This window comes from Canis lupus, chromosome 26 (assembly GCF_048164855.1).
Source record: "Canis lupus baileyi chromosome 26, mCanLup2.hap1, whole genome shotgun sequence".
In the NCBI taxonomy this organism is placed as follows: Eukaryota; Metazoa; Chordata; class Mammalia; order Carnivora; family Canidae; genus Canis; species Canis lupus.
This window is the reverse complement of record NC_132863.1, coordinates 31,450,390-31,473,203: the sequence shown is the minus strand read 5'-3', so window position 1 is coordinate 31,473,203 and position 22,814 is coordinate 31,450,390. Positions and strand designations below refer to the sequence as shown.

Below are 22,814 nucleotides of genomic sequence, written 5' to 3'. Positions count from 1 at the left end.
TTTATTTTCAAGGTACAGAACCACTTCAGGTAATCTTGATTATAAGAGTGGAGTCTACCTGAAGAATTCAGGTAAAGACAAGTGGGTTTTCACAAATTCATGACCTGTTACTTGGGTCCACCCTCACAGAATGAAATCTCTCTCCCACAATGATGCGATGTCAACAAAAACTGAAATTCAGATTAACACATCACAGGAGTATTGGGAGGCTACTGTTAATTAGAGATTTATTCCGTGGCAAACTTTGCTCCCTCCGTAGATTATATCTTAGTAACTTTAACTTTTCCCATGTATTGACTTCTAGCTATAAAAAGTAAGTGGTTGTAACAATCCCTGATCCAATAGAGACCCCTTCTGAGAAATTGTGTCCTGGTTGGGATGGAGCATCTTCCTTCTTGCCCCTCTCCTGCCTCACACTTAAAGATAAACTTGATCTGGCCCATCTGACTGTATTGTAGGAAAGCTAAAAGAAACTTGGGAGTCCACCCAGTGTGAGTCCTGGGCTGATAGCAGCCTGCCCCCATGTGATAGGGTTAGGGTGTTTTCATTAAAATTTGGGATCTGGATAGATTGCAAAGAGCTGGACCTCACAGTCCTACTGATAAGACCTGGCCTCAAATCCTAGTTCTGTACCTTGAGCAAGTCAGCATATCTGACATATTACTTCCTCATCCTTTAAATGAGAATAATGATGGTACAGCCTGGCGTTGCCATAAGAACTCAATGACATGTGCACAGTACCTTAGGTAGAGGCCAGAGTACATGCTTACTGAACGGAAGCTTATCTTCCTTCCAGAACTGAAGTTTTCATGCTCCTCTTTCACTGGATCTGTCCTTGTTTCATAGAACCTTCTATTCTGGTAGCTTTCCATTGTGTCAGGGGCACACACACCCATGTGCTGGGGAGCCAGGGAGTTAAGCTGCTAGACCCAGAGATGCATGGGCCCAGGTGGGTGGCAAGTGTCCTGGGGCTACCTTTGGTGATAGTCTCTGCCTTGCCTCTCCAGGTCCCCCAGATCCAAGCATCTACGTGGAACCCATCACTGAGGAACGGGCTGCGAGAACCCTTTACCGTATCGAGCTGCTGCGAAAGGTCCGAGAGCAGGTGCTGAGGTGCCCCCAGCTGCACGAGCGCCTCCAGCTCTGCAGGCCCAGCCTTTACCTCCCTGTCTGGTGGGAGTGTGGGAAGCATGACCGGGACCTGCTCGTTGGCACTGCCAAACATGGGCTAAACCGCACCGACTATTATGTCATGACTGACCCCCAGCTGTCCTTCCTGGACGCTTACAGAAACTACGCCCAGCATAAGAGAACGGACGCCCAAGCACCAGAAAGTCTCTGTTGCCTTTACCAGACCAACTCCAAACTGTATGAATCTCTCACATACTCTCAGATGAACAGGACTTCAGAGCCCCTTGAAAATGAGCCTGAGAATCTAGTGAAAATAGAAGGGAGAGATGATCATCCTCCTCCACCTGGGGGCAATTTATCTGATATGTCTTGTGAAAACTTTCTTTCTAAAGTTCAAGATGTCATTTCCATCACCCACGACGAAAGTCTGCTGCCCGAGTCCTTGGAAAGCATGATGTATGGTAAGAAGGCTCTTAGCCGGGAGCCAGGCTCTTTCCAGGAAAGCCCCTCTACTATAGAACCCAGAAAGGATGCGCTGGCCAGCTCAGCAAGTGAAGAGGGGAAGTGCCAGCCTGGTGGCCACGAGGCAGAGATACCCACAGGCCCCTCTTTTATGGATAGCTTAGAAGCAGGAGTAGCTCAGATGAACATCAAAAATGGAAAGCATCTGTTGCTCTCTCTTTCAAGGGAAGGGGAGCTCTGCAGTGAGACAGGGCAGAGGCCTGAAAGCATTGTGCAACTAGAAGCCAAATGCTTAGCTTCCCCTTCCTTGGATCAAGGAAATGAAAGTGGGTTTGTAGATATGTACAATCTTAGTGTCTGTGACTCCAGAAGAAGCCTGTCCTCAGATCAGCAATTAATTGATTTATTAGAAGACAAAAGTTTAGAAAGCAAATTGGCTTTGAGTCAGACCCACAGCGATGAGGAGGAAGAGGAGGAAAATGAGGAGGAGAATGTAGGCGTGGCCACAGGCCTGAGGGAAAGGCCGGAGGTTTTGCATCTGGCTGAGCCCACTGCAGATACCCTAAGGGAAAAGAGCCGAAGTTTCCATGTGGAGGAAGCCAAGAGAGGAGGCCTGGAAGCCATGAATCAGAATCCTGGACCACAGGGGGCTTTTCCTCAAGCGGCCTGTCAGTGTCACTGCAAGCACGCAGACCAGTGGACACGAGGCCTCGAGAACGAGGGGTTTGAAGTGGAGAAACCCAAGGGTTATCACCCAGACATGTACAAAAGTAAAACCAACAGTGTCACAGTGGAGGGCGAGCCCACTGCTACTCCAGCAGAACCCCCTCAGGGGAAACATGAGCTGTTAAAAGAGCCTTGGAAGGACAGTGCAGAAGGCAAAAAAGGTTTCCATGTGTATTCAGAAGCCAGTGAGCTCAAGTCTGAAGACATGGATTTTGAGAGTAAAGATGATTTTGACAGAGATGGGAACGGCCATGCTCAAGGTAAGCTCTGTGGGGTCTATGGGATATTGGATGAGCGAGCTCTCACGTAGTAGGAAGGGGAGAGCACAGAGGGAGTGTCAGGAGATGCGTGGCTTCTGAGTTGCACCTGCCCTCGGTCCCTGTGGTTTAAGACCAAAGGTCACAGGCCTTGTCTGAAAGTGAGACAGAGTAGCTTAACTCTGATATCGTTCTAGAACATTGAGGATGATTGTAAACAATCATGGCAAAGTGCCTCATCAACCCTGTGATTTGGGCTGGGCTTGTGTGCTTCTTTCTATGTGGTAGATGCTAGCCATGGCATTGAGGGGGAAGTAACTTCTTCCACTAGGTGAGGTGCTTCAAACTAAAGTAGAAAAGCTTAGGAACGTCAAGAGTCTGCATTTTTCTATAAGGACAGTTAACTTTTCAGGAACTCCACAAAAGTACAAATAAATGTGATCTTTATTAAGGTGAGCAAACACAGTGCTGTTGTTAGTCATGTCATTGTCAGAAGCTTGTGATTCAATGTTGGTACATTTGGTTTAGAATCAGAAATAAAAATAAAATAACAAGTAACTAAAAAAAATAAAATAAAATTACAAGTAACTCAACAAAAATACAAATAAATACAAATCTTTTTAAATAGGGAAGTCTTAGATAAGGCTTCAAGTTAGGAGGACTTTTTAAATGTTAAGAGTCTAAATGTAAATGACTCTTAGGTATTTCTATCCCTTTGATTAGAGATTCTGAGCAACAAGAGTTAGTTTTTAACTTTTTTACTGTTAGTTTTTGCTTCAGACCCAAGAGGGCATATTAGAGTGAACAAAAATAATTCCATTTATCCTTGTTATTGTCAAAAAACCCCAAAAGACAAAATCCCTGTTCGTGTCTGACTTGATGTTGGGTATGGTCCTCAGAGATTTAGACAGACACAGCCTCCTCCTTCTGGGACAGTGACTTTTATATCAAAGAGGGAAAGAGGGAGGGGAGCTCAGCTAAGCTCCCTTGTATGATCTAGCTTCCCCTTTTTTTTGTATGCTCCCTCACCTTTGGTTTTAGTCACTGTGATTAGTGACTCCCTTGAGACAGGTACCTAACTCAAGTTAAAATTTACACACTAGCTAGGATGACAGGCTGAAAATAGTTTAATCAGCTTATGGCCCCAGCTGACCCAGGGGAGCCAGTCTCTGACCTTGTCCATCCTCAGCCTATGCCACAAAGGATCGCTGCTAATGTGTTAGATTATAAAACTTATATTGTTTCTTTGAACCTTGTTGTGGGGGAAATCACCAAATAGTCCTTGAAAACCAGGCAGTGAAATGAGTACAGAGTGTAGAAGAGTATGGTTTGTTTACTTATTTTTTATTCATGAGAGACACAAGCAGAGACAGAGGGAGAACCAAGCTCCCTGTGGGGAACCTGATGTGGGACTCCATCGGAGGACCCTGGAATCACACCCTGAGCTGAAGGCAGATGCTCAACTGTTGAGCCACCCAGGCGTCCCAGAAGAGTGTGGTTTAGAGAAGTGTCTACCCACTAAACCCCCTCTGTTGCAATGTCGGCTTAATGAGCTTTGGTGGGCGGCACACACACTCATGAGTGGGCCCCCTTGCCCCAGTGCTTTACAAAATGCTTTTGCAGACCTCAGAAGGGGTCCTCCACACACAGGAGATGTGGGACAGGTGGGGCAGAGAGGGTCAGTCTACTGTAAAGGAGCAGTAATTGGTATGGTTGTTGGGGCCAACCCCCACATCTCCTGGCTCTTTTTCCAGGGTTTTCTCTCACACATCATTACTTTTTCTTTTTTTTTTTTTTTTTTTTTTTTTCATTACTTTTTCTTAAAACTTAAATCCAACCTCTCTGCTTGAAACAGAGGGACGCCTGGGTAGCTCAGTGATCGAGTGTCTGCCTTCAGCTCGGGGCATGATCCTAGGATCCGGAATTGAGTCTCACATTGGGCTCCTTGTGGGGAGCCTGCTTCTCCCTCTGCCTGTGTCTCTGCCTCTGTGTGCCTCTCATGAATAAGTAAATAAAATCTTTAAAAAAAAATTTTTGTTTTTAATTTAAAAAATAAAAACCTTTCAGTGATGTTCCCCATCAGGTCTAGAGTAAAATTCGCATTTTCTATCGTGACCTACAGGATTCAACATTATGCAAATGATTATAACCCTCTATCCTCATCTTTGCACTTTCCCCCTGGATGTGTCTCTTAATTCCTCAGCATCCTCCTCCTCTTCTTGGGTGTGCTCTCCTTTGAGAAACTCTCTCTAACCAACCTTCCTTTCTGCTTTCTCTTATTTCCTATCCTAGCAACTTGTTTCTTTTTATAACACTTGCCACTGTTTATAGTTTATTCGTTTATTATAACTGTTTTCCTGACTCTCTTTCCCTCCATGAAACCATATAAGAATCTGAGGGTCAGGGCCACATCTGTCTCAAATATCCTTGAATCTGCTGGCCTAAAGAAGTCTTATTTCTGGTGAAGGGTCCCTGTGGCTCTCTAGACTGATGCATAGGTCACCAGTGAAATCTATACATTTCAGAGGACCTACATTCCATATCATTTCACAAGAAAAGAGGCTCCCAACTTTACCTGCACTGGACATTTCACTACCTTGTGTTCATTCCCTATCATTCCCTCCCTTACTGGTAAATGGGTCTTTAAAAATCCATTTCACATTGATAATAAACTTCACCACTGAAACTTAAAAGAATGAGTTGCATTTCCATATCTTTCCATCAGTGAAGTAATTTAAATGTTCTAGGTTCTTTTGCATCATTTTTGACATGAAACAGGTCTATTTTACCTTTGTTGTAAGCTTTGGGACTTTTCATCCTTAATCACTAATGTCAGCAATTTAATGTGTTACATTTCAAAGACTGCTTTCAAATGTATAAAAGTATTATAATGCTCAGTTTCCTCTTGGCTTGTACGCCACATGTACAAGCCTCTTGCTGCTCATGTTGCTCTCATTCTTGGGTACACAGGACAATCTCTTTTGTTTTTGTTAGGTTGTGGATGCAAAGTTATCAGGTGACTTGCATGGATAGCCTTAGAGAAAGGATCTGCATTTATGGCTTAACTGTTGGGGTTCTTCTGGAAATAGAAAGCATGGTAATTAATGTTCAATTTCAAATAAGCACAGAATGGGCTAAGTTTTTGAAAAGACAGATCAGCTGTCCTAATCTTGGAGATCATTACTGTCTCCCAAGTACTGGATTAATTTTTTAAACCCTTCTTTGCAGATTACCCAGGGAAATACTCTGAAGAGGAGAGCAAAAGCTCAACATCAGGCATTGCAGGAGATCTTGGGGATGACCTGCAGGAGGCTCGGGCTCCCACCATTGCTCAGCTGCTCCAGGAGAAGACCCTCTTTTCCTTCTCTGAGTGGCCAAAGGTAACCCCCCTCCGCCCCCTCCCAGTATGCATTCTCTACCCAAAACATTCTCAGCTTGTAGAGTATTTGTGAAAGTGAACTCCGAAAAATGTGTAGTGTCTTGAAAAGGTATTAGTAATGTCATATTTGAACATTAAAGAAATACACATTCAACTAATTAGACCATAAGATAAAACTGCCTTCGTATTTAAAACACTATGGCTTTAATGTTCATTGTCCAGACAATAGAACTTATTTTAAGACTTGTAAAGTGAGTACATTTGAGTGTGCTTTTTTCTAATCAACTCCTTCTGGTTAGAAAAATGTGACACGTGATCCCTAGGGACTTTGTGAATTTGCGTAGCTTGTTGCTTACTCCTCAGAGCTTTTGGTCTTTTTTTTATAGGATCGCGTGATAATCAACCGCCTGGATAATATCTGCCACGTGGTGTTAAAGGGGAAATGGCCTTCCAGCCAGCAATATGAGCCTTCAGGCACCCTGCCCACCCCGGTGTTAACGGGCAGTGCTGGTTCTCGGAGCAGCCTCTCAGAGCCAGAAGCATCAGAACACAGCTTCAGCAGTAGTGCAGCATTGGTGGCCCAGATCCAGAAGGTGAGGCCATAAGCATAATGTCGACTATGAACAAACAATGAAGGACACTTTGTACTTCTCAGTTGAGTCATTCATTCAGCAAATACTTAATGGATAGATTTGTGTTTTTTTCTTTTCCTCTTTCTCTTTCTTTGGGTTTTTTTTTTTTTTTCCCTGTAAGTTCACTGGTATTAATTGAAGAATTTAGATTTTATCCTCTAGGAAGCAGGGAGCTACTAAAATTTTGGAGCAGGGAAGTGCATGATGAAAGCAGGGTTTTACAGCTTGACTGAAGGGTTATGTAGGTTCTTGGGGGAGAGGATGGTCAGGAAGAAAGAGGGCCAGGGTCTGGGAGGCCAAGTGGGAATCTGATGAAGAGATGAGGTCCTAGACCAATTTAGTGGTAGAGTAGGTAAAAAGGGGGCGGATGTAGGTAGGCATGACTTGATGACTAATAAACATATTAGGAGAGGGAGGCATGAATGGATCAGTATGTTCCACACTGGAAAGACGATAAGAATGATGGCAGCTGATAGAAATAAGGGAAATCAGAGAATGGTTTTTATAAACTCAGACTTACAGCTCCAGCTTAATTTGAGGTACATTGTTAGCACACTGGCCCTCACTCTTCAAGTGCACATTGGAACCTGCTGGGGACCTTGAAAAGCTGTTGATTCTGATTTAATTGGTCCAGGCTGTGGACTGAGTGTTGGAATTTTTTTTTAACTTTCCAGTGAATTCTGATATACATCTGAGGTTGAGATTCCCTGGATTATGGTCTTGAACATCAGGGGTAGTTCATGGACTAGCAGCTATAGCAGCACCTAGAAACCTGTTAGGCGTGCAGAATCTTGGGCCCACTGAAGTAGAATTGCTGTCTTAACAAGCTATCCAGGTGAGGGGCCCTTGGCTGGCTCAGTTGGTTAAGTGTCTGACTTTAACTCAGGTCTTGATCCCAGGATACTCGGATTAAGCCCCATGTTGGGCTTTGTGCTCGGGGGGATCTGCTTCTCCCTTTCCCTCTGCCTTGCCTGTCACTTGTGCTTTCTAGCTCTCTCTTTTTCAAATAAATAAGTAAAATCTTTAAAAAAAAAACAAAAAACAAAAAAAAAAACAAGCTGTCCAAGTAATCTGGTGCTAAGGTTTCAGAAGGTTTGAATGGAAAGAACTTCTAAGAGGTTGATTAGGAATCCTACTAGACCTGAGGAAATCAGGCCTGGAGAAAGAGCTGCCATTCAGCCACAGAAGTGGCATTCATACCTCTCTTATCACATGTCTGTGTTTGCAGGAGAGCTTCCTGGCTCCAGTATTCACAAAGGATGAACAAAAGCACAGACGTCCCTATGAGTTTGAGGTGGAGAGGGATGCAAAGGCCCGGAGCCTAGAACAGTTCTCTGCCACTCACGGGCACCCCCCCATCGTCCTCAACGGCTGGCATGGGGAATCTGCAATAGATCTCTCCTGCACGTCAGAGGGGTCTCCAGGAGCCACGTCTCCTTTCCCAGTGAGCGCCAGCACCCCTAAGATTGGGGCTATTGGTTCACTTCAAGGAGCACTCGGCATGGACTTGTCAGGAATTCTACAAGCTGGCCTGATCCATCCAGTGACAGGACAGATCGTCAATGGAAGCCTCAGAAGAGATGACGCTGCCACAAGGAGACGGAGAGGGAGACGGAAACATGTCGAAGGAGGGATGGACCTCATCTTTTTAAAGGAGCAGACACTTCAGGCTGGAATCTTGGTGGGTATATGAGGCCATTAAATGAAAACATTGACCTTTCTACACTGAGCAACAAAACACTTCCTCAGACACAGGATGTTTGATTTGTAGATCTTTTATCCCTATTTCAAATGTCCCTACTTAGTTTCTCTTATTATCAGTTGCTCCATTTTTTTCTAGAAACACATTTAATCCATTATAGACCCTTCACCTGTGCACAGCTTGAAGAAATGAGCCAGGGGTCTTGCCATTTCAAATACAAATGGCCCAGATCCCCGACCCGGGTTTCAAAGAGCTGCTGGTGCTTGAGTAAAGCAGGTTTGAGTTTGTGGCAGTGGCACTCCAGGTTAGTGGGCTTTCCAGGCACTTGGGTTCAGGAGAGGGAACAGGCATCAGGTTCCTAAACTGCTTGACCTACTGGGTGACACGGGACGTACCACCATGCCTCCTTGTGCTCCTAGTGAAGTGGGCCTGTAGCATCTCCCACAGAGGGCTGCTTCGAGGGTTCATTAGGATCACAGCAAGATGCCCTAAACCCAGAGGAGACCATTGTAAGCAGCAGATAAAGTTAGAAGCTGTATGCCTGGCCAGGAGAGAGATCCCCTTAGACTTTACTTAATGTGTCAAAGACAACTGACTTACCTTTGTGTTTTGGTTTTTCCTGTTTATTGAACTTCAAGCTCCAAAATAGGAATCATATTTCATATTTTCTTATCTTAAAAGGAATAATAAGAACCAGTATTCATTGAGTGCTTACTGTGTGCCAGGCTGTGTTCAGGCGTTAGTATGACTGTCCTGTTTGAGCATCACAACTCTGAAAAGGTGTTGTTATTACTCCCATTTTATAGATGAGGAAACTGAGGCTTACAAGCATTGAATAATTTGCCCAAGATTATCCAATAAAGTGACAGGTCAGGGAACCAAGCCAAGGGCTTTGTTCACTAGCACCTAAGAGCTTTATTATTAAGCTCTATTATTTGGTCTGTTTTAAAGTTTGATCTTCCTCTTACACTTTCTGTATAATTTGGGAGGCTGAAGTGGCAGCCCAGTCCTGCAAACTTTTAAGGCAGTTGTCTCAGTTTTTAGAGTGCAAACCCATAGTTTCTCTGTAGTGATCATAGACCATTTTTTAAAACTAATATGCAAACATTTATTTAGCGCCACATTGGACTTTGTAGACCCCATTATAAACATTGGGAGTACAGACATGAGTAAGACAGGCATTCCTCCTACAGAGGGTGCCACCGGGGAGTAAATTGCAGTGTGGCATTTCTTGGTATTGGAAAATCTGTGAAGGGTGCTGAGGGCATTGGGGACCAGGAAGTGGAGCACCCTGGGACCGTCAACGACAGCGACAAAGGAGGCAACACTGAACCTGAGCAGACAGGATGGAATGAAAGGATACCAAGTAGACAAGGGGAGAGGAACCTCAGGTAGAAGCAACACACTCAGGAGCCCTCAGTAGTGCGGAGGATTCTTACTCCACACCCCAGCACAGTAATACCAGGTGGAAACAGATGGAAAGATACAAAGCACACCTTAGGTGTTTTCCTTTCAGAACCTGGTTTTCATTCTGTCACACTTACTGGCACATACTTGTCTCTCCTTCATCCAGGAAGTCCATGAAGATCCAGGGCAGGCCCCCCCAAGCGCCTCCCACCCTGAAGGGCCGGTGCCTGCTGCTCCAGCCCCCGAGCCAACCCCAGCAGCCAGCAGCCAGGCCGAGAAAGCCATTCCCAGCAAGAGTCTGCTTGACTGGCTAAGGCAGCAGGCTGACTACTCCTTAGAGGTTCCTGGCTTTGGAGCAGTAAGTGTTGTGGGTGCCACCTGACGCTGTCATTTCCTTCCCGCTGACTTGGTGCTGTGTTTGATAAGGAGCATGCTTAGGGAGACCAGGAAGTTAGAGAGATCTGTATCAGCTGAGAACATCATTTTAAAGTTTTGGTTTTTATTTTTAAGTTTAAATTTTGATTAAGTGTTCTAGTAATAGAAATCACAGCCCATGTCAGAATACTATGCCAAGTCATTGTACAAAATCTGATGAGAACAGAACTTGCCTAAGCTTAGCCACCACCACCCCCAAATTACCACACAAGATCCTAAGTGCACAGAGAAATCTTTAGGTTGCATAAACACTGCCTCTTCAGGAACATCTTTCTGCGTATTCTTTCCAAGTTAATATATTACCACTTTGTACTTAGATTGAGTTACAAATTTGCGATTCTTACTTCAAGTTCTCTTACTGCCTTTGCCTGCAAATCTTCAGATTAGAAATCTGCAGGAGAGGGCTCCTGAGCATTGATGTCTCTTCTTGGTTTTTCTTTTCTCTTGTGGTCGCCTACCTCACCACCGTCTTTGTCTTGGGTACATCCAACTAATAAGATGTGGAGGTAGAGAGCTTACAAGAAAGGGAGGGGAATGCATTCACAGATGCACATTCTCCAAAGACAAAGCCCACCAGGTAGGTAGCAGTGGAGAGAGAATCTAGATGAATGATTAGGAGAATGTTAGGGAGTCAGCAGTACACTGCAAGACCGGTGAGCCAGCTCACATCTGAGCCAAGAGGCCCATTCAGCCCGTTCTCCAGCTTGCCGCAGGAACTCTATTGTTTGAAAAAAAAAGCCTAGATGAGGCCGTGCTAGCTCTTTCCTTCAACCTACCCTGGTGGGTTCCTGTACAGAGGGGCATTAATGAGAGAAGAGCAAAATCAGCTGAAAACACCACCATCATCAGAAGACTCTGTGACAGAATGTTTTGTAATGTTGGTTTCCATTTGCCTCCTAGAATTTTTCAGACAAACCAAAGCAGAGGAGGCCACGCTGTAAGGAACCTGGAAAATTAGATGTCAACTCTCTGAGTGGGGAAGAGAGGGTTCCTGCTGTCCCCAAGGAGCCAGGACTAAGGGTAAGGAAGAGGGACGTGTCACCATGAAGCCCAGCCGTGCAGACTTGAGGAAAGCTCCAGCTGGGAGGTGGGGGGCCAGGCAATGGCTTCCCAGAGGACAAGAGGCTAGCAAGGGAAGTTGACAAGTAGTGATGAGTGGTCCTGTGGCCTCTGGAGCAGCAGTAGGACTTCCCGTGGTCATTTGTCTTTAACCTTTACCACCAGAACTTTTGGTTTAAATTTGTACTTAAACCATTTCCAAAACTTGACCTCCACCCACCCTCCTCCCACTCCCTCCTCCCACGTCCTATTATACTGTATAGAGTTCAGGGAAATATACCTTAACCCCTGTCAGGAGTCTGTTTCTAGTGTTAACAAATGTCATTATTGGAAATTTCCATTTAAGACATTTCCTCCTAGTCCATCCTCACTGGCAATGAGAAACAGCTGACTCTAAGCACTGTCTTTTCCTCGTATAGAACCCTGAGCCTGGAAGAGACTTCAAAAGACATCTGTGAAATGGTTGTAGTCCAACGCATCTGAGTTAATTATAGTTCACAGAGGACAGATTTGGAATAGCAAAGTCATAACCTCTAGGGGGCAGTAATAACATTTCAACCCGAAATTGTATCAAGCTTGGGCAAATTATACATCAGTGTGCTTTAACCTCCTAAAAGTACGTCCTCCCCAAACAGGGAGCCTCTAAGGAGCCTTGTGGACGTGTACTCTTTTCGAGTTGTCTCCCCCAAACGCACGGGCTTTCCTGAATGCCTTCTCTTCATGGCTCTGCCAGCTTCAGCTTTCCTTGGGAATGAATTCCCTTCTTAGTGGGATCGCCTGGATGTGATTTCTCCTTTCAGCTCCAGAGGACCACCCACCCTAGTCATTTCCTCCTTTTGCAGAAGAAAGTTGTTACTTAATGTTTTCAAGGAGTCTGTGACTAATGTTGTCACCTGGTGGATTGTTCTAGCAGCCCTACAGACAAAGCTGCTCTCCCTCATCCCCATCCCCCACTGCAGCCGCTCCAGGACTGGGGCCCGGCCCTGTCCCAAGGTTGGCTGCTTGTTAGAAAGCTTATCACACTGGAAAAGCTGCCCTTTTGCCCCTCTCTTGCTTTATCGTCACAGAGAATCTCTACCACCCCTTTTCTTAGACCTGCTTGGGCTGTGCAGGCTGATGCAGCGGTAGTTCTTAGCCAACTGTCTTTCTCCCCCCTCGTGCCGCCTCCCCACATTCTCCTCGTGTTTCCACACACAGCGTCACGTGAAAGGCTTCCAGGAGAGACTCTGGTCCTTGCTTTGTTGTAGTCTCTGAGCTCTTGTTGTAGAGACATGTCAGAAAAACCACATGGTTTCCTCCTTGGCTTTCTCATTTCTTGCTACATGTCTAACAATTTCCCTCATGTTCTCTGGAAATTAATGTTCACTCTCCTACAGACACTGATCCCTTGCCAGAAAACCCATTTCTAAGCTGTTCTTGCAAGCCAGCCTTTTTTTTTTTTTTTTTTTTTTTACCAGAGATGCACTTTCCCTCCTTTGTTAAATAAACATAGTCCCTGCTTTGGAGGCCCTTCTCTTCCTTCAGTAAGGCTAGATGAGGAAGCACTTGTCCACCTGGTTCTCAGGGTCACCGGCCTCCTCAGTGGGAAAGAGCCAGCATGGCCCAGACCACGACACCCTGCTTGACTCCAGGAGGGCCCGTTTCCCCGCAGCCCCCTCCTCCCACAGCTTCTGGGGCAGGAGCCCTCCCAGGTATGCTGCACTCTTTCTTTCCCATGGAGAACTCCCCCCACACACACACACCCACGTCTGGAAGCAGATTCAGATCAAGAAACTTCTTCCCTCCCTCAGCCCCTTCTGCTCTTGTGCTGTGGCTCAGCTGGGCAAGCTCCACAGGCTGCAGTAGGGCTGTGAGATTCATTCAGCTTTCAGGATGTCCAGTGCATAGTGGTCGCTTGCAAGATGTGTGTGGGCACATGCACATGTAGATGTGTTATGTTTGCTTTATAGATATGCATGTGGGTTTCTTTTTGTTTGTTTCCTATTGAGCCACTGGCCAGTAACTTGCAGAGATGACCTGTCACCCCTAAATACTTCAGTGTGTGTCTCCTAAGAATATTTTCCTACATAACTATTATCATTATCAGACATATGAATATTAATAATAATTAATCCACATTCAGAATTCCCCAGTTGGTCCAAAAATGTCTTTCAGAGGTAGTTTTTGGGTTTTTTTGTGTATTTAGAATTTTAACTTCATTTCCACATACACCTCCTTCTTTGGTTGGTAGGTCTCTCTTCACTCAGTGAATGTTTCTTGGCTAAATCTCCTAGGCTTCCTGGGAAGAGTAAGGAAGTTTTGGTCACCACCACCTTCTCCACTTCTACCCAGGAGTTCAAGTTGAGAACTGGAATCCATAGACTTTGGAATAAATGCTACCATGTATTAATGAAGATGTTCTTGAGTTGGGCTGCCCATGTAATCATCTGGAAAAGCACATTTGCCTCCAGTGTTGCTTAACATCTAACTCTCCTGTTCCTTGCTCTCCTTGCCCTCTCCCCAGGCTTCCCCTAGAAGAGGAAGCAGGTTTGCTCTCAGGGTATAATTACCAGGAGGGAGAGCTGCCAAAGCCCAACTTGGCCGCTGTGTGTGGTCGCAGAGTTGCTGGGAGGGGCACCTGGCTGGGGTGGGCAGCTGCTGGGCGGCTAGAGGGACTCTCGCTCCCACAGGAAGTGGTGAGAGCCGACTTCCTCCGTCAGCACCCCTCTTGCGATGCTGTGGGTGAAGAGCTGTTCTCTTCACCCCTGGGATCTTTCTACTGCTGCACTTCAAATCTGAAGGGGAGAAGGCAGCCAGCCTTCTGTCTGCCTCCTTGGCAGGTTCCCAGTTCTGAGAGGGCTTGGTACTCTCTACATCAGAAGCTCACAATAATAAGGATGAGGAGGGGAAGCTTCTGGACATTCTAATACCTGAGGAGCATGTCGGAAGATTCCTGTGGGACACAGGCTGGTCTTAATGGTCTTAATCCCTAGGTGCGCTGATAAACTCAAAGTATGTAAACGAACATCTGATGTATAACAGATTGTTTGAAAAGAAGATGGGCGCATTATTCGTCAAGCTCTGGGTTTGCTTTCCAACAGAAAGACTTCTAAGATTGAACACACCCTCCCTACTGGAGAGTTATGAGGGAACTTTGTGGGTATCAAGGAAAAAGCATGCCCCGGCACCTTTCCCTGGCTCTTGGCTATGAGTGGGTTACAGGGAAGAGGTCTTGGAAAAGCCCTGTGGTCCAGGGGTGGCTCCCCTGGCCGGGGCCTTCAGCTGAGGTGGTGTCCATCAGCAGTCTTTTAGTCTGGCCCCAGTCTATCAAGCTCTCTCTCTTCAGAAATAGGAACCAGGCAGTACTTGCTCCCCAAGTGGTCATCCCCAGAGCCAGAGGGAACAGCTGCCCCGAGAGGAGTGGGCAGTGGTCATGGGGGCATAAGAGACGGCGTGGTGTAGTGGTCCCGACTGGGAGCCATGGGCTGCTCTTCCCTGACCATCTGTGCCCAGGGGCAGATCCCTGCCTCTGACTCTGTGAGGAACACGAACAAGGGAGGGTACAAAGCATGACAGTATCATGTTTCCCTTAATTCTGCTCTTCTAAACCAGGGCTTTTTGAGAAGAATTTTCTTAGAGTTGACTGTCATAAAGCTTTTTGTCCATGATCTGGTTTTTCTTGAATATTTTTTCGGACGTTGAAGGACAGATGTAGGACTTCAAAAATGACATAATTTCTGGGTACTCGGGAACATTCAAATACACATTTTTCCCGTGTCTACAAATCTATAAATTCTTTGTAAAATGGCTGTGATAACTGTACTCGATGCCGCAGGGCCAGTGGGATGGCTGACTGAGATACTGCAGATGGAGTCCTTAGCGTCTGCCTAACACAGGGTAAAAGCACATGGAGTGGTACTGTCATTCCTGCTGCTCCCCTTGTTCCCACCGCCCCTTCTGTGATGGCCACCCGTTGCCAGGTTTCCACACTGCCACTCCCGTGGGCCCCGTGCCTCCGTTCCCAGCTGCCTCTTGTGTGGGAGTCCACCACATAACACGTGTGTGCTCACTGAGAACCTGAACCTCTGTTACCAGCTAACCCTGTCCCTACAGCTGCCCCTTCAAAGAGAGATCTGTTGGGTTTTCTAAGGATTTGACTTCTTTAATTAGTTAGGGAGAAGAAAGGCAGTGAATGTAATGGGATGCCAGAGCTCCTGGATTAAAGTCCAAAGTGGGTGTCCTTAGAAAGGTTGTGAGGAGCCGTCTCACCTGTTCTCAGGCCTGGCTGCCAATCTCGGCCCTTAGGTACCTGTGGACTCTGACTTCTTTTCCTGTCTTTAGCACTCTGGCCCTAATAAAAGTTTCTCTGGCCCTTCTGGTGTCTCTTGATGTGACCTGCACCTGCCTTCTTGTTCCATCAAGGACCGCAGCTGGGTCCCTGCATCTGAGCCTCAAAGCAGACCGGTGGAGTCTCAGCTGTGTCTTGCCAGATCCCCGCTCCCCACTCCAGTCTTGCAGAAAGAGAAGGCATTTATACAGACGGCTGAGAATCCTGAAAAGGCAGCAGAGGCGGCTGTAGAGAAGTGTGGGCTCCTCCAGCATCAGCGCCGCCCAGGAGCCTCACCGTTGGGCCCTGCCACGTCCTGTCTCTGCATAGGGGCCCATCCCAGTTTCCACGTTCCAGTCCCGATGGTGACCTGCTTGCCCAGTGCAAACCCAAGGTTACAGATCTCTCGTGGCCATTCTGAACATCTTAAGCCTCACCACTGCTGTGATCAAAGAGAAGGCAGTAGAATAATACCAGCTCCATAACAGAACCACGAGAAGTGGCTCAGAAAGGAGAAAGGGCTTCCAGAGACCCACAGGGAAGGGCATTTTCTTTATGCTTCCCTGTACAAAGACCGAAAGGGCACAACAGCAGTTATTATAATGCGCCCCTGATGCTGTGGATATGCACCACCTTGATGAGCCAAATGGCAGCTCAAGAGGAGTGACGGCAGCAGAAAGGAAAGGAGGCAGCTCCCCGGGCCATGGAGGGCTTTCAGGCACGGGGTACTGAGAGAAATCGCTCCCTTTCTCTGGGCAGAACATTTCTCTTGACGCAGAGATTATTCATGCCATTTTTTTTTTTTTTTGGTCTTTGTTTGCTTTTTAAAGATTTTATTTACTAATGCATGAGAGACACAGAGGGAGAAGCAGGCTCCATGCAGGGAGCCCCATGTGGGACTCAATCCCGGAACCCCGGGATCACGCCCTGAGCCAAAGGCAGGCGCTCAACCACTGAGCCACCCAGGCGTCCTAATTCATGCCATTTTGGAAACAAATTCAGAGTTAGATACATTGTAAATGCAACGGTTTTTCTCCTTGCAACCAATCAGTAAGCTCTGGCAGAGCAGGTTCTCCAGCAGGTTCTGGTGGGTCCTCATTCCCCTGCAGAGCCCAGAGCCACAGTCCCAGAGGAAGGAGGGCTACAGGAAGCCCGCTGGTAGGCACCCTGAGTGTGCGCAGTGAGCCGCCTGCGGGGACCGGGTGCCGGGTGAGCCGTGTGCCAGCGGAGCTGTATGTCCCAGGCTCCCAGGCTTAGCCACAGCTCAGGCCCCGTGGTGCTCAGCCCCAGAGGTCACAGAGCACGATGCAGCTCTGTGATCAGAGGAAAGCTAGATTGTCTCTCTTGAGGGAAACCAGAACGCCACTTATTGTGATGCTTCTCCACAACAACGTTCAAGAATGTCTTCGTCTTCTCAGTGAACACGTAGGCACCCTGTGTGGTGTCTGAGTGGTTGTCCTCCAGGAGCTTAGGACCCAGAGGGAGTGGGGTGTGCACAGTTACTGGCATCCCTTCAGCGAGCACTCCTTCCTGTGGGCCAGGTAATATCTTGCACACTTCATTTTTGGTAACTGCCAGATGGGTGTCATGGTCCTTTCTCACCAGAACTCTGAGAAGCTAGTTACAGACTTCAGACCAACATTCAGGTACATCTGCTGCAAAACTCTGTCTCCCCTACGTTTCTTTGTGGCTTCCATTGAAAAACTTCTTGTGTCACAAAGAAGATGAATGCTCGGATTGGTCAAGTGGTTTCAGCCACAAATCTCAACTAAGACCTGGGTGTCCTTAGATGGGCTCCAGCCCCCAGCGCTCTGGCTTTTCTAGAACTCCTGCTGCTTTTGTGTGGTGGTGGCTGGCTCTCGGCCTCTGAGAGAGCAACTTCAGGCACAGTTATAGGCAAGAGGCAGCAAGGCAGGTAGGCAGGGAGCTCCCACTCAGGTCCTTCATGCAACAGGGACAGGATAGGCCAGTGCAGAACCTTGGTCTTCACCCCCAGCCCATCACCTGCCATCCAGTAACCTTCAGCATCTTGTGTTTCTTTGTCCTTTTTCAGGGGTTTCTCCCAGAAAACAAGTTCAATCACACCCTGGCTGAGCCTGTTCTTCGAGATGGGGGCCCCCGCCGGAGGGGGAGGCGGCCTCGGAGCGAGCTCCTGAAGGCTCCTGCCATCGTGGCAGACTCTCCCTCGGGGATGGGGCCGCTGTTCATGAACGGGCTGATTGCTGGGATGGACCTGGTAGGACTCCAGAACATGAGAAATATGCCAGGCATCCCCCTCACGGGTCTGGTGGGGTTCCCGGCTGGCTTTGCTGCGATGCCCACGGGCGAAGAGGTCAAAAGCACGTTGAGCATGCTGCCCATGATGCTGCCGGGGATGGCCGCGGTGCCCCAGATGTTCGGTGTCGGTGGACTCCTCAACGCACCCATGGCAGCTGCCTGCACTTCCACCGCTCCAGCGCCTCTACCAAGCACAACAAAAAGTGGTACACCTGCGACCGAAAAGACTGTAGAAGACAAGCCAAGTAGCCATGACGTAAAAACGGACACGTTAGCTGAAGACAAGCCTGGTCCTGGTCCATTTTCTGATCAGTCCGAACCTGCAATAACTACCAGTAGTCCTGTGGCTTTTAACCCATTTCTCATCCCAGGAGTGTCTCCTGGACTCATTTACCCATCCATGTTTCTCTCCCCTGGCATGGGCATGGCTCTGCCGGCAATGCAGCAGGCCAGACACTCTGAAGTAATAGGTCTGGAGAGCCAGAAAAGGAAGAAGAAGAAAACAAAAGGGGACAGCCTGAACCCCAATCCAGAGCCTGCTCCCGGGTCCGAAAAGGAGCCAGGCAGCGATCAGAACTGCCCTGAATCCAGGGCACCCGTGCCCCCCGATAGAGAACATGCGGCACAGGCCAGGGAAGGGGGCCTCAAAGACTCTAACAGTGACACCAATTAGAACTTTTTCATTTAAGAAATGATTGTGACTTGTAAGTTTCTTATCCCATAAAGGTTTGTTACTTCCTCACTTCACCTTCATAAGAACCTGTGTTTCCATAAGTAATATTACCTACCTAATTTTCTGAGAACTGTGGTCACAGATGTGAATAGTCGCAGGGTCTTGCCACTTCATTAGCTGAGTTCGACCTAGTGTAGGAGGCACAGGATTCTCATTCTGTTCCCCAGTTGTTCATTCCGGCAGCCGTAGCTGATACAGTACTTGGTGACACGCTCCCCCGCCCCCCCTTCTCCAAGTTTCCCACCTATTCCAGGAGGGATGATGGCAAGTGAAGGCTGTCTAGGGATTTATCATCCAAGGGCCGAAGAACAGAGACCACGAGGGCTCTTTTTTCCATGAGCTGTGTTGAATGGGAAGCATGTAATGGGGAAACCAAAAAAGCACAGAAAAAGGAAGTGCTGGTGCATATTTTTTAGTTAAAATATTTCCCTATTTTATCATGATCACTAAATGAGTAGTGTAGGCAGAAGTATATAACTAATGGTTGAAAATGCGTATATTCATTTCTTTATAAAACAAACACCTTACTGGTAGTAACAGGACGTCCCCCTTCATGGTGTTTCAGACACGAGCAGCAAAAAGAAATACTGATGAGGCATTGTCTTAGACATACATATGCTCTCTCCCCCGAGTTCAGAGATCACTCTCGGTAGGAAAAAGCTTTACACACCCGGAGTTCTTGCCGGTGACGGGGGCGGGCAGGCAAGGGGCTCTCCACCCCACCCCCGCGGGGCTGCACGCTGCCCACAAGCGCACAGCTGGCATCAGCTCACCCCATTCTCAAGAATTGCTGCAGCCACTACCAGGGCCCTAATAGGTTTTTACCTTGCACTTCCCTTCACCAAGAATAAGGCTCTTTCTGGAGCCTGTGAGAAGAGTCACTCAACACTTTTACACTTTGCTAGGTCCCTTCGTCAGATTATTTGAGGTTGTCCGAACATGTGTGTGCCACCTTTTATAAAACGACTGTGAACGTTTGTTTCTTCTATCCATTTTTTTTTTTTTTTCCTATTTGGTTTCCATTTTGCAGCTGGACCCAGATTCCAAATCAAGGTAGCCAAGACTGTTGCAAATTAACATCATTTTCCCTTCCTCAATCGGGAAGCACCTGCCTTCTTTCCCTCCCCACTTGTGTACCATCCCTCCTGAGGGTCTTATTCTTTATCGACAGTTCACACTCTGGGACTTGAAATAAGCTCATGGTCCAGGACTCTGGGGGCACAGGGCTGTGCACGACCGTTGGAAATGTTGGAAGTGTTACTAGAACCAGTTTCACTTTGTGTTGTCACAATTTACTGTATTTTTTACTTTTTCTGTTACAGTTTTGCTAATTTATCAGAAGGTCCAAAAGTTTGACATAACTATTTCAGTTTGCATTATTTATTTATGATGCTTTTGTCATTGTCTTTTATACATTTGGAATTATAAATTATGTAAATGTTAAAATGAGCATCTCAAAGAAGTCTGTTAAATTGTGATTGGAGAAAAAAATCAGTCATGTATTTTCAAGTGGAGTCCCATCGTTATGAATCAGAGATAAAAATCAGAAATTCTATAACGGATCATATAAGTATGAAGAAAGAATCCAGTGATTGAGCAAATCCTATTTAATGACATCTTTGTAGCATAGATGGTCTATAATGCTGACAACAGATTTCTTAGAAATGCTGCTCTCTATTTAACTAACATTTTGTTCAGTTTTGCCTCCAGTGGAAGCAGAAAGGGTTTTTTCAGCTGTTAAATCCTAAAAATCAATATAATTTATTTATGTAAAAAAAAAATCACTCAATCGATATATTTTTGAACCTTTTAAGTACTAATTTTCTTTTTATCAAGTAGAAAAAAAAAATGTATTTGCCCTAAATCCTTAAAATACAAATGCTATAAAAATTCATGTATCTTGAAAGCCTTACTGCAAATGAGTATTATAGACATCCAGCAGAGCCTGGGTTTCCCTTTGTTGTTGTCCGTTGTTGTTGTTTTGTATGGAAAAGCTGCTCTCCCCAGGTTCCACTTAGAAGCTCCAGTAGGTCACAGGGTTCAATATGGATTTGATTTAAAAACCCACCAGCATGCTAAATCCCTTGTTATATCTTACCAAACCTGTATGTTAACTCTCTGGGTGTTTAGGCTTATATTTGACTGCTATTGTGTCCCTGTTTGCAAAATGAAAATGACACTCTGTGGATTATTTGCTCTGTAAGGCATAAGTGCTTCTTATGATTATTTTGACGTTTCCAAGAGCAAAAGCCAAATTTAAACTCTTCAGCAAACTTGAGCCTTTTCATCTAAACTCCATGTCACTCACAGCCATAACTTTCCTTGGTCATTCTTCACCCCGTGTCTTACATAATAAATTGTCTGTGGTCTTGATCCTGGATTTAAAAAAAAAAAAAAAAACAATTTTAAAAGTCAAATTCAGTGGCACTTGGATGTCTCTTGCTGCCTGGACCTTGTATGAATCTGTCATATGCACACAGCAGTCCACGATCTTTCTAAGGTGCCCAGTTTGTTCTGGACACACTGCTGGGGGCTTGTTAAATGTTCACTCATGGGGATTGATTTGCCGGATCTCTTGACCTATCAGAACACCTGATTAAGACACCTGCCACAGAAGGGAGCGCAGCAGAGTACCTGCTTCCTGGCCTTGGGACCTGAATGCCCACAGCTGATGCCTCAACTGCACCACTATCTTAAGCCCCTTTCTAGAAGCCCCACCTCAAAGCACACACCTGGGATTTCGGGGGGAACCTCTGTGGGATTGGAACAGGCCAGAAAACAGAATTGCCTCAGTAGCTGGAGTTCTTAAGGCTTGGTAAGAGTTTGGTGGTCCTTAGCTTTGGGAAGCTTGGCTTCCGGGGCCCCAGAAGGACCGTGTGTGCCGTTACCAACGAGGCTGGCAGGAGAGCGCTGAAGCCTCGGTGAGCCTGGGAGCAAGAGACCCATCAGTTTGCCTCTTCCGGGTCCCTACTAGGTGCTTCCCACCAGCAGATGGTGTCTGATTGGCCGGGAGGATGGCAGAGGCGTTGTCGCTAAGACCTCCGAGTCCTCCGTTGCAGTTTTTCAACGAAGGACCTACGACAGCCTTCATAGACACCCCGGTCCAGATGTGGGGCGCCCTCATTCCGGGCAGAGTAATGATTTACGCAGAGTAAGTAGTAAAGAGTCTTGGCTTCAGTCTTGACCTCAGAGCCTGCCCCCGTGGATTCTACTACCCCCGGGAGGGCAGAGGAGTGCAATTGGCTCAGTACGTTGGGCTAGTGTTGCGGTGTCTTGTGTGTGTTTGCCGTAAGTGACCTCATGTGTCTGCAGTGTCTTGGTTGCTGGGTAGAGGGATGCTGGCGTCCAGGCTGCCTCGGGAAAGCCAACAGAAGGCCGCGGAGCTATCTCATCAATCAGAGAACAGAGCTGGGGTTGGACCCCTCGGCCCCACCGGCCTGAGGTTGGGACAGGCCAGCTTTTGTGACGCCACAAAGGTCCCCCTCCACCTCAGAGACCAGCTCTGCCTGAGTGACCCTTGGAAAGAACGGGCCCCGGGGAGAACGGATCAGCTGTGCCACACCCTCCGGAGAACCTTATGCTTGGTTCATTTACAGAGAATTCCTTAAAATGGTTTCCTGCAAGGACTGCTCTTCATCCGCCTGGTGTGGAACCACCGAAGGGTCTCTCTTGGGTCAGCGGTGGGTTCCCCGAGCCCAGTGACGAGCGCCTTGGTGCCAGACCGTGGCTGCTCCGGACGCTGCCTCGCCGCCCGGTGGCCCGCGCCGGGGCCCTCCTAATCCGGCCTGGGCAGGTGTGTAGGGGCGAGCGGAGTGCAGCCACCAGGACGGTGCCCCGGGACCGAAGCGTCCTGTTGGCTCCGGCTGGGCCGTTGGAGGGGCACAGGGAGGGGCAGAGGGAAGAGATGGCTTCTGGGCGGACAGAGGCCGCATCCCTTCCTTCTCCAAGCCTGTTTCCTCATCTATAGAACAGAAAGAACTAATTCTAACTCGCACCTAAAGGCTTGTTGATGAGGCGGATGGAAATGACCAAGGTCGAGGGTCATGTGTCTTGACTGCTTTGGAGTAGCTGGTGAGTGGAGGAGCACCAGTCCGCGGGGGAGGGGGACGGCAAATCAGGGGTCAGGAAGGTCTTGCTCCAGGCCCCAGGATCAGCCTCCTTCAGTAGAGAGTTGCCAGATGGAGGGGGAGAAAGACGCAGTTAATTCTTGTTTCAGATACACTGATTTTCTTGGTAGAGGTATATCCCATGTAGTATTTGGTACATACTTACTAAAAACCTGTATCTGGAATTTGAATTTAACTAGGC

General features: G+C 47.1%; 1 protein-coding gene across 5 annotated transcripts in view; it reads left to right on the top strand.

Annotated features, from left to right (window-relative positions):
• CHD6 (chromodomain helicase DNA binding protein 6) overlaps positions 1-20,465 on the top strand; it is a 203,431-nt gene extending 182,966 nt beyond the window's left edge. For 4 of the 5 annotated variants that reach the window (XM_072801046.1, XM_072801048.1, XM_072801047.1 and 1 more), the window contains 7 exons: positions 1,008-2,579; positions 5,805-5,956; positions 6,342-6,548; positions 7,816-8,268; positions 9,863-10,054; positions 11,032-11,151; positions 17,550-20,465. In XM_072801046.1, coding sequence (XP_072657147.1) covers positions 1,008-2,579; positions 5,805-5,956; positions 6,342-6,548; positions 7,816-8,268; positions 9,863-10,054; positions 11,032-11,151; positions 17,550-18,446 — 3,593 coding nt within the window. In that variant the 3' untranslated portion in view covers positions 18,447-20,465. Of the gene's footprint in view, positions 1-1,007; positions 2,580-5,804; positions 5,957-6,341; positions 6,549-7,815; positions 8,269-9,862; positions 10,055-11,031; positions 11,152-15,591; positions 16,107-17,549 lie in introns of those variants that run through there. The other variant, XM_072801050.1, reaches the window with a different exon arrangement.
• The last annotated feature ends 2,349 nt before the right edge of the window (positions 20,466-22,814 follow it).